This window comes from Sarcophilus harrisii, chromosome 6 (genome assembly GCF_902635505.1).
Source record: "Sarcophilus harrisii chromosome 6, mSarHar1.11, whole genome shotgun sequence".
Taxonomy (NCBI): Eukaryota; Metazoa; Chordata; class Mammalia; order Dasyuromorphia; family Dasyuridae; genus Sarcophilus; species Sarcophilus harrisii.
Window position 1 is genome coordinate 236,510,073 of NC_045431.1, and position 11,420 is coordinate 236,521,492.

Sequence of the window (11,420 nt, forward strand, 5' to 3'; positions counted from 1 at the left end):
CACCTGAGCAAGTCATTGATCCTCTGCCTCTGAGGATCCTCTGTTTCCTCAGGTATAAAATGGATGTGTGGAGAACACATCCCTCCTACGTGTATTGTGAGGATTAAATGGTTTTTTTTTTTTTAATTCTTTGCTGAGACAATTGGGGTTAAGTGACTTGCCCAGAGTCACACAGCTAGGAAGTGTTAAGTGTCTGAGACCAGTTTTGAACTCAGGTCCTCCTGACTTCAGGGCTGCTGCTCTATCCAGTGTGCCACCTATCAGCCCCTAAATGCGATGTTTTGAAGGGCTTAGTACAGTTCCTGGTATAGTCTTCTTGTTCAGTCATATGACCCTATCTGGGGTTTTCTGGACAAAGATACTTGAGAGCTTTGCATTTCTTTTGATAGTTCATTTTACAGATGAGGAAATTGAGGCAGAGTTGAGTGACTTGTGCAGGGTTATACAGCTACGTTCTTAGACTAGATGTGACCTCAGCTCTTCCCATTCCAGGCCTTGGAGTTCTGTCCTTTTTGGATATCCAGCTGCCTGGTATACAATAGGCACCTAATAAATGTTCATTGCCTAGAGTTCCCATCTTAGGTATCCACATAAATAATGGCAGGGGAATCCTGATTTTCCTCCCAGGGAGGGGGGAGCTGCTACTGGGCTTGGGGCAGGGGGGTCATTTCAAGGGCTGCTGTGTCTGAACAACTTCTTAGGCTCAGAGTGTAGTCTCTGGGCTGCTGGTGTGGGGGGTGTTTGTTGTCCCATCTCCTAACTCCTGCTCATCCCCAAGGGCCCTCTGGAGCACCTCCCTGAGAGGCTCCCTCCGCTTATTCCCTAGTCTGCCCACGAAGAAGTAAATGAGGGGGTTCACGCTGCTGTTCACACAGGCCAGGGGGTCATAGAGCCAATAAGGTAGCAAATATTTGTTGAACCGAATTTCCAGGAAGTCCTCGACCCCCATGGGCAGGCCGCAGAGCAGGAACAAAAGGACCGTGAGCAGGACCAGGAGGTAGAGCCTGGGGGGGCGCCGGCGCCGGGAGCGGCACTGGACCCTCAGGAGCAGAGTCAGGCTGGACACGCCCATCACACAGGTGAGGAGGAGCAGCCACGGACCCAGGATGGTGACGAAGGTGACAAAGTTATGAGAAAACTTATTTGGAAGAACAAAAGGTAGTAGCCAGAACATCCCGGCCAGAGCCCAGAGCCCGGCGCAGACCGCGGCCGACGTGTGCTTGGATCGGCAATTTCGGTACCAGATGGGGAAGAGCGCGGAGAGACAGCGCTCGGTGCTGATCGCGGCCAGGAGGCTCAGGCCCGCAGCGTAGGACATGAATCTGAGGAAGTACAGATTTCTCCGCATCGAAAATTTAAAACTATATTCATTAAATTGCACTATAGATTTCAGCAAGGAGCCACAAAGGAAGAGGGCGTCGGCCGCCGCCAGGTTGAGGATGTAGACGGAGAAGTGATTCCTGCGGATGCGGAAGCTCAGGAGCCACAGGACGGCGCCGTTCCCCACCAGCCCAAGCAGGGCAATGAGCAGAGAGAGGATGTTCATCCAGCCATAAAAGTCAAGGCTTCCAGATGAACTACCACCTTTCCTAATCTGTGTTGAATTGTCAGAACCATATCCTGGATATTCAGGTGTGGGGGACACCGTCATGTTGGGTGGTCTGCGCTCCATGGAGCCCTGCTCCTCTCAGACACCCTGGGGACACAGAGACAGAGAAGGACATCAAGGAGTTTCCCGGCCTTTTATGCCTCTCTCTCCCTTCAAGACTCCTCTTCCTCACTGCCTCTTTCTAGGATGCTCCTGGGGGCGCCACAGTGCACAGAGCTTTGGGTCTAGGGAAAAAATGAATTATAATATTGACTTGGAAACTTACTAGTGAAAAAAAATCATTATTTAACCCATATTAATAACTAATTATTCAATTAGGGTTAAGACTTTCCCTTCCTATTTCCTCCTCCAGAAACCAGTCCCTTGTAGGTTATTCCTCGGTCTCTGAAGGACATTGCTGATGCATGAATTTGCTCCAATCCTTGAGGTACATGATTTTCCATCACGAAAGAGAAGCTTATGTAGGTATTATTACCCGATCACTGTTCCTGGTTCATTGGCTGGGGAGAAATGGATGCCTTTGTCCAGGTACCTGGGGCAGCTAAAGCTCCTCATGCCCTCAGCAGGTGGACAGGAAGGCTCTTGTCCAGCTCCTGGGCCACTTCCTCGAGGATTGTTGGTTTCCACCCTCAGGTATAGCCTCCTTTCTAAAGACTTTTAAAGAATTCAATACTCTCCAGAGGCATCTTTGGCTTCCAGCCAAGATCCTGATCTCAATGTCTTATTTCCCAGCCATCATTAAAAACCCATTATTAATTACCCCCAAATTGTCTCCAGGACTTGTCATTACTTACATTGGCTGTGTAACCCTGGACATATACAACTTTTGTGTCCTTTGCGTTCCAAATTGCAAAATGAGACCAAAAATAGCAGGAACCTCACAGAGATCTTTAGATCAAATGAGACAGTATTTGTGGTGTGCTTAACATTGTGCCTAGGACTCAAGTAGATCATTAGAAAAAGCTGGTTTCATTTTCCCCTTTGCATCTCCCTCTTGTCATGATGGGACAGAGAGGTATAGAAATGAATCTTTTAGAGAAGATGGGGGTACATGTGTCTCACCTTTCTTCTCTGACCACACTCAAATTCACCCTTTGTTTCCCTCTCTCTTCTCCTCTTTCTTTAGTACATGGGGGTTTGGCTTCCTTCTAAACCCAATGTGGACAGGCCTAAGGGTGGGCTGAACCACTTCATTTAAAACAATGGACATTTGGTAATTCATTTCATGGATGTATGCATGCCATTTTCTGTTTCTTTACTCTTTGATGAATTCATAAATTCATTCATCCTATTATTTATTTATAATTAAAAATATTTATCAATAACTTTTCCTTGCACATAATTTACATTGTGGTATATGCTGTCCCCCACAGAAAATCAATATTTTAAAATCAAAGTGAATGGGACTAGTGAAGATTCCTTAGAGTCTATAGGGTAAAGTAGGTCAAACCTTAGATCTAGTCTTCAGGAAGTCACATCACCTCCAGGAAGTAGACAGCATTGTTGACCATTGATCAATGGTTACTTCCTTTTCAGTCCATCCAATGTATTTAAAAATAAGCAGGAAAGAGGAGATGTATCCTTATCTTTTCTGCTATATAATTCATTGTCGTTTAATGTCATGTGCCATTCACCATGCTGGACTGTCCAGTTGATGTGTTTGGACCTCTTCTTGCAATGATGGAAGAAATGCTTTCTATTTGTATCTGAAGATCATGTCACCAGTCATCCTGGTCTTTGGCAGGTTCTGTCCAGTAACTGCCTGGGAAGAATCTGGGTGCCATTGGCACCCCCCAGAATGGTGGTGTGAGTTGAGAAAGCCAGTCAGTCTCTTCATTTGGCAAGAGCACCATTCTCTGTGTCAGTTGTGGATGTGTATTAGCTACCTAATTTATGACAAATTATTTTATTTCTGTCCAGTTTTTAACTTGTAAAGAGAAACAGTAATGATTGCTGTGAAGATTACATGATTGCAAAAGTGCTTAGCATGAAACAAATTCTGTATGAAATTGCTATATTGTATATAATTGCTTCATATTCAATAACTTTATGTGTTTTTAGATGTGACCAATATACAATGTCAATGTAAAGATTAATGATTTTTTTTATGTGTACAGTGATTTGGAAAGAAATTCAACCAAATTAAGCTCTTCCCAGGACCAGGAGGATAGTACATAGAGGAAAGAGAGTCTCTCTCTTTCTACCGCCTTCCCCCCTTCCCTGACTGCACCAGGGATATTTAGATAAAAGGGTAAGAGGGAGAGAAAGAAAATATATTCACTGAGTTCAGTGAAATTTGTTATTTGAGATAGGATAGTAAAAGCAGTTTTAAAGGAGCTTTAATCAAAGCCCAATAAAGAGATATGTAAATTGTAATCTCTTTGCACTGATTGTGTTAATAGAAGATTTTAAGAGTTTGTAAACTTTAAGAAAACTAAAAAGCAGTTAGATGCTATCTTGACAACACTGGCAACAAATGTCCTGCTTTTGAGTTATCAAGAGCCAGACTTCTAAGGGCCCTTTCAGCTAAAAAAACAAAAACAAAAACAAAACTGACATCTTCACCCTTTCTTGGACCACAAAAGAGAAAGCTTTTGTGTGAATTGGAAAATAACCAAATGGCAATTCAGTTTGTCTGGAACATTTAATTAGAATTTAGGGAATCTCATGAACTAAAGTTAAGTGAAATTTAAAATCCGTTCTAAGTTTTAAGAATGGTCTTGTTTTCTTGAAGAAAAGAAATGAAGGGGGATCTTCTATTTACCAGAGAAGTCATTAGAGCTCTTAGTGTCAGCAAATGTTTCCTGATAGCAAGCCTCTGTTTTTCTTTTAGGATCTTTTAACCATTCATCTTTGTTCTACCTTTGGGGTTAAAATAAGACTAATTCCTCTTCCAGGTGATAGATTTTTAAAGAGGAGCATCTTGATGGCACAGGGGATAGAGCACAAACTCTGGACTCAGGAGGACCCGAATTGCAATCTGCCCCCAGACATTTAACATTTAATAGGTGTGTGAATCTGAACAAGTCACATAACCACAATTGTCTTGCCAAAATAATAATTGATCGATTTTTAAATACTAAAGTATAGCCCTTCTGCACAATACCCAATTAAAGCTACATCATGAGCATAGAATTCCTATCAACAATACTGTGTGAAAAATACATTATCTTAAGAGAGACAGTTGACATGGATGACATATCATTGTGATGTGGTTTAGAGTGGTCTAGATTCCTGGTGGTCTAGAGGTTAGTGGCTATGAGAGAGTTATTAAGAATCCCGATCAAATCGGCCACAGGTTTCAGGAGTGAAAGAATTCCCTCATTCCTGAATATTAGTTGCAAAATGAAAGTTTATTGTTAGATGGAAATCAATTTAACCAGAGACTGAATTCTATGGTGACAGATTTTTGGAAAATAGAGTTTTGCACCGAGAATGCAGTTTTCAGTGGACAGAAAGTCCTGGCAGCAAAGAGGGCTGCCAAGGTCCATCTGCAAAGATTTTAGTTGATGGAAGCTCATTATATTGGGTATCAGTCTGGGCTGGTCAGCCCAAGCAAGTCAGAATGGGGGCTGGGACAAGCCTGGATCTCCTATTGGGATTCAAAGGGATGCTTTTGAGTAGGAGTTGTAATTGAATCAAAAGCCCTCACAACCTGGAAAGACAACTTGTTTGGAGAGGACATGTCTCAGTGAGGAGGGGCTGGGAATCTGAAAGGAATCATAGATCAATAGGAAATACACTTTCTTAAAGGGACCACAACTCTCTTCAATAAGACTTTCATTTTTTCATCAGAAAGTTATCTGTTTATATCCTTTGATTATTTATCATTTTGGGAATGACTTGTGTTCTTATCAGTTTGACACAGTTCTTTATTTTAGAAATTATTTTAAAATAAATTTTAGAAATTTATTTTAGAAATGAGGCTTTTATCAGAAACACTGGTTGTAAAATTTTCCCCAGCTTTGTGCTTCCCTTTTCATTTTGCTTGTGTTGGTTTTGTTTGTGCAAAAAGTTTTTAATAAAATATAATCACAATTGTCCATTTTGCACTTCATGATGTTTTGTAATAATTTTTTGATTATAACTTCCTCCTGAATGGAATTTCTTAGTTTTGGGAAGGCTTTACTGATGTCCCTGCTCACTCTGACCTTTTATAATTCTCAGAAGACAAAATAGTCAGAGGAAAACTACTTCCTGGAGTAAGCCAAAGGGATAGAAACTAGAGAAACTAGAGAAAACTGTTAACTTGCTTATAGATCAGTTAAATGACATCCTAAATTCAGATTATTCACTTTTTGGGTCTCTATGTCTGAAAGTATCTCTTTCACCTCCCTGCTAAACTAATTTCTCTAATCAGATACAATCAGACCAAGAAGGATGGTGGAAACATAGACCACAAAGTCAAAAATGAAATAGGAATTTTTGTTGAAATAAGAAAAAGGGGAAAGAAAGAGAAGTAAATTTACTTTTTTGTCTATGATCCCCTTAGAGTTGCTCCAGAGACTCCAGCCCTCTATCAAATACTATATTCCCAAAAGGTGACAGGGGACACCTGCCCTTCTCTCTTCTCCCATTCCCATCAGGGCAGGAGGAACAATGTTCCAAAGACAATGAATATCAATTTCTTGGGTGACTGACCTGGAGATGATGCTCTTTTCTCTGGTCTTGAAACTGTCTGCAGGATCCTCTGTTCTGAAACTGAGGCCACAGTAAGTCATGTCAAGAGTTTGGAGAAGTCTTTGTGGTTTCCTGTGTAGCAGCATTTGCCAGTCGGGGCGCAGAATTATTGGAAAATGGCCCCTTGTGGAAGATAATCTCAGCATTTTCCCCCAATGCTGATCATGTTTCTTTTCCTCTGATGCCTTGCGATCTAGCTGCTTCCACCCCATATGACCAATGAGATTAATGCTCTAAAATCTCATACCAATTTTCTTTTTGCTATTTTTAAATGTGTGGAATAAAACAGGCATTTACATAACATAAAACAGTAAAAAGACAATTGTACATGAAATAGCATACTCTGCACAACATGCTTTTTCCTTTCAAATACACAATGAATTTAAGTAATTTTTTTTATTCCCCCCTTCTTTCCCCCCACGATGGTTGGCATTAGACATAAATAATTGTTCTTAAAGCAAAGTGCTATCATTGTATACAGTGTTCTCTTGGTTCTGCTCATTTTGTTCTTTGTAAGTCTTGCCATATTTTTCTAAAATCATGGGGCTCATCATTTCTTTATAGGACAGCAGTTTTCCATCACCATCATATATCACAATTTGTTCAGCCATTCCCCAATTGAAGGGCCTCCCTGCAGTTTTCAGTTCTTTGACACTACAAAGAGAGCTACTATAAAAAAATCTAGAATATTCTTTTTCCTTAATTATCTTTGGAAATAGAACAAATAGTAGTATTGCTGAGTGAAGAGACACAGGCAGTTTATTAACTCTTTTAGTTTAATTTAAGATTGCCCTCCACAATCTTTAATTATTTTATTATAGAGGGCCAGGAAATAAGAATACTTTCTGGGTCTTGAATCTTACAATAACTTGGCTCACCAAAACACCCTTTTCTTATTGAAATTTCTTGTCAATATAATAAATTAATAATCTAGGGACTGAAACCAAATGCAAACACTTCATTTTGGATTAAAGGCAAACCTTTGAACTCTGGACAGGAAAAACAGCCCATAATAGCTACCAAACGCATTTGGGAAAAAGATAATAGAGACAAGGGTATGATAAACTTTTCCCTGTTGTGTATCTCAATTATTTGCATTTCTGTGTAAGTAACCAAGATCCAGGGCTTAGTCATTTACAAATCAATAGAACTTGTTTGTTAGAGAAAACTATTGGAACTTCAAAGAATGTACTTTGTATCAAGTCTGTGAGCATTTGAGGTATATATATTTATCTCCCTGATCAATAAACTTTGAAGAGTTCATAATTCTTGCATCTTAGCCTGGCCCTGCAATGTTTTCATACCCTTAATTCACACACTATGGGAGCTGGACTCCAACATTTTATACTTCCACAAACATGGAATATGTCCAAGTTCTTTCATGTCTTTTCCAACTTTTGTCACTTTTTCCTTCTATCATTTTACCAATCTGGGAGATATAAAATGATATCTCAAGATTCTTTTAATCTGTATCTTGCCAGTCAAGGCTGATTTAGAGCATGTTTATGTGACAATAAATTGTTCTGATTTCTTCATTAGGAAACTACCTGTTCATATCTTTGACCATTTATCAACTGAGGAATGACTCATATTGTTATAAATTGGACAAAGTTTTCATTACAACTTGTGGATTTCTCTCCATCTGATTTTTATTCATTATCCTGTTCCTTCATCTTCCCCCCTTACTCTCTTATTCCTTGTTTTAACTACTCCTCTCAAATGCCTTCCCTTATCTTCTTTACCCACCCTCTCAATCTTATTTTACACATCCTTTGGAAAATCCTTTCCTCATCCTCTTCCAGTTTTCTCACCTCTCTAAGAGTTCAGAAGACTTCTAAATTTTTCAGATGTACACTTTGTCTTGTTGTGCCACAATTCCCTTTTGATATCCTGACCTAGTTTCCCTATTGTCCTATTTACTCTGCCTCAGGTTATAATCATTCCTTCTTAATGTTTGACAGGATAAAGGTTTATCCATTTTAGATGTCATTAGAATATCAGTAACCTCCCTCCATTCTGTCATCCTAGGTGCCTTCCCCCATTAGGTTATTCCCACCCAGGTACTTCCCCCATTATGTCATTGTTCTTGTAATCCTATAAAAAAGCTTGCTCTGTGATACTGAGGGCAGGACTCTTTGAGATGATAGTCTCATCTAGCCCTGGGACCAACCATGGATCCATTGGTCCCAGTATCTCTCTCCGTTTAATAAACTATTGATTTGGTCTCTAATCTCTGTCTTGCTCAGTTTCTCCGGCATTACATTTTGGAGGCTCCCCAGTGAGATAATTAGAAAATGAGCAGGACCAGAGATAGAGACTTTTGGGTTTCTGCCTTGGGCAGGGTAGCTGCGGATCTGAATTCTTGGCCTGGAGAGACCGGGCCCTCCTGGATTTTTTTACAGAGCCTCTGGGAGAGCGAGCAGTTTCCAGCCACAACAGCTTGATGGTAGACACCCCCATTTTGGCCACGGCATCTGTCTGGATGCGGTTGTCAGTATTGGGGTATCTTTTAAAGACACCATTTGGCTTAGCCTTAATTATGTGTTGACCCGGACACGGTTGTCACTGTTGGGGTATCTTTGAGACATCATTTGGCTTGTTTCTTGATTAGTGTCGAATTGGATGTGGTTGTCACTATTGGGGTGTCCTTTTATCAAATCGAGCCCCAACCTTTTCAGGGCACTCAGAACCAACCTGGGTTTTGAGCTGTTCGGGAAGAATCTGTGCTCCTTCTTTTGTTTCACTCAATCTCTCAAGGTAGTGGGAAGAATATCTGTGTTCTGTCTCACCCTACTTACCAGGAAATCTGGAACTCTGGACAAGGTAAAAGACTTTTTTTTCTTTCCTTATCTTGCAGTGGACACCCAAGCCCAAGGTCGGGCTTGGGTTGTTGTTGGAGCTCTAAGGCTCTTGCACAATTCTTTAAGAATTGCTGTGGATTGACAAAAGGCCTTCTTTTGCCTGGCTCTAGGTGTCTAAGAGATAAGAGAGAGGCGGCAAGAATTTGGAAAACAAAAAGTTTTTTACCTGTCTAGACACACCCTTGCCTCTAAAATCTTTCCTTGAGCAGATACTTTGCTTGAAGAAACTCCCTCTGTCCAAATCCTTTCCAGACACAAAGGCCCTTCTTTTGCATCTCAATGCATTTTTAATCTTTTTTTTTTTTTTTTTCTCTCTCACCAGAAAGCCCTGCTCTCCAGAAGGGACTCAAGAGGAGAGGAAGTGTCTCTTTAACTCCCCTCCCCAGACCAAGGAGACACATGGCCGTTCTGGGGATCCCACCCTTCTTGGGGGTCCCAGGTCAGCGCTCTCTTTGATCTGTTCTGGGGAGATAACCGGAGAAACTTAAATGGAGCTGTGTTTGAGCCCTTCTCCTACTTCACTGTTAAATCCAATGGAGTCTTTAATGGTCAGGCTCTAGCCACGAGGAGAAAGGTCACTGAATTGAGATGAGTTTAGAAAATGTCTCTACCTACGGCTGCTACTCCCTGGATTCTATCTGGGGTTTTCTGGACAAAGATACTTGAGAGCTTTGCCATTTCTTTTGATAGTTCTCTTTACACATGACGAAATTGAAGCAGAGTTGAGTGACTTGTGCAGGGTTATACAGCTACATTCTTAGATTGGATATGACCTCAGTTCTTCCCATTCCAGGCCTTGGAGTTCTGTCCTTTTTGAATATGCAGCTGCCTGGTATACAATAGGCACCTAATAAATGTTCATTGCCTAGAGTTCACATCTTAGGCATCCACATAAATAATGGCAGGGGAATCCTGATTTTCCTCCCAGGGAGAGGGGAATTGCTACGGGATCTGGGGCAGGCAGCTCATTTCAAGGGCTGCTGTATCTGAGCATCTTCTTCTTAGTCTCAGAATGTAGTCTCTGAGCTGCTGGTGTGGGGGGTGTTTGTTGTCCTACCTCCCAACTCCAGCTCATTCCCAAGGGCCCTCTGGAGCACCACCCTGAGAGGCTCCCTCCTCCTATTCCCTAGTCTGCCCACGAAGAAGTAAATGAGGGGGTTCACACTGCTGTTCACACAGGCCAGGAGGTTAAAAAGCCAATACATTATGGGATCTATTTTGCTGAGAAAATACATGCTATCCCAGATCCCCCAGGGCAGGCCGCAGAGCAGGAACACGAGGACCATGAGCAGGACCAGGAGGTAGAGCCTGGGGTGCTGCCGGGGCTGGGAGCTGCAAGGGATCTTCAGCAGCAGAGTCAGGCTGGACACGCACATCACACAGGTGAGGAGGAGGAGCCACGTACCCAGGATGGTGACGAAGGTGAAAATGTTATGATGAAAACTATCCGAAAGAACAAAAGGTAGTAGCCAAAACATCCCGCTCAGAGCCCAGAGCCCGGCGCAGACCGCAACCGGCCTGTGTTTGGGGCGGTGACATCGGTACCAGATGGGGAAGAGAGCGGAGAGACAGCGCTCGGTGCTGATCACGGTCAGGAGGCTCAGGCCCGCAATGTAGAATATATATGTGAGGAAAAGCAGTATTTCACATGTTAAATCAAAAAATTCAGAAAATGTAAGTATGGATCTAAGAAAGGAGAAACAAAGGAAGAGGGCGTCGGCCGCCGCCAGGTTGAGGATGTAGACGGAGAAGGGGGTCCTGCGGATGCGGAAGCCCAGGAACCACAAGACGGCTCCGTTCCCCAGCAGCCCAACCAGGGCAATGAGCAGAGAGGGGATGTTCAGCCAGTCAAGGCTTCCAGATGAACTATCACCTTCACTATTCTGCGTTGAATTGTCAGAACCAAATCCTGGATATTCAGGTGTGGGGGACACCGTCATGTTGGGTGGTCCGTGCTCCGTGAAGCCCTGCTCCTCTCAGACACCCTGGGGACACAGAGACAGAGAAGGACATCAGGGAGTTTCCCGGCCATTTATGCCTCTCTCTCCCTTCAAGACTTTTCTTCTTCACTGCCTCTTTCTAGGATGCCCCTAGAGGGCACCACAGTGCATAGAGGTATGAGTCTAGGGAAAAATGAATTATAATCTTGTGTTGGAAACTTATTAGTGACAAAAATCATTATTTCATGGATATTAATAACTAATTATTCAATTAGACTTAAGACTTTCCCTTCCTATTTCCTCCTTCAGAAACCAGTCCCTTGTAGATTA

At 42.2% G+C, this 11,420-nt stretch overlaps 2 protein-coding genes across 2 annotated transcripts; both read right to left on the reverse strand.

Annotated features, from left to right (window-relative positions):
- Positions 1-221: 221 nt before the first annotated feature.
- On the reverse strand, positions 222-1,824 carry LOC100931963 (mas-related G-protein coupled receptor member X1-like). The gene has a single exon (XM_003774616.2). The coding sequence runs from the start codon at positions 1,670-1,672 to the stop codon at positions 704-706; it is 969 nt and encodes a 322-aa protein (XP_003774664.2). The 5' UTR covers positions 1,673-1,824; the 3' UTR covers positions 222-703.
- A 7,621-nt stretch (positions 1,825-9,445) lies between these two features.
- On the reverse strand, positions 9,446-11,128 carry LOC100932221 (mas-related G-protein coupled receptor member X2-like). The gene has a single exon (XM_003774617.2). The coding sequence runs from the start codon at positions 11,088-11,090 to the stop codon at positions 10,158-10,160; it is 933 nt and encodes a 310-aa protein (XP_003774665.2). The 5' UTR covers positions 11,091-11,128; the 3' UTR covers positions 9,446-10,157.
- Between the last annotated feature and the right edge of the window lie 292 nt (positions 11,129-11,420).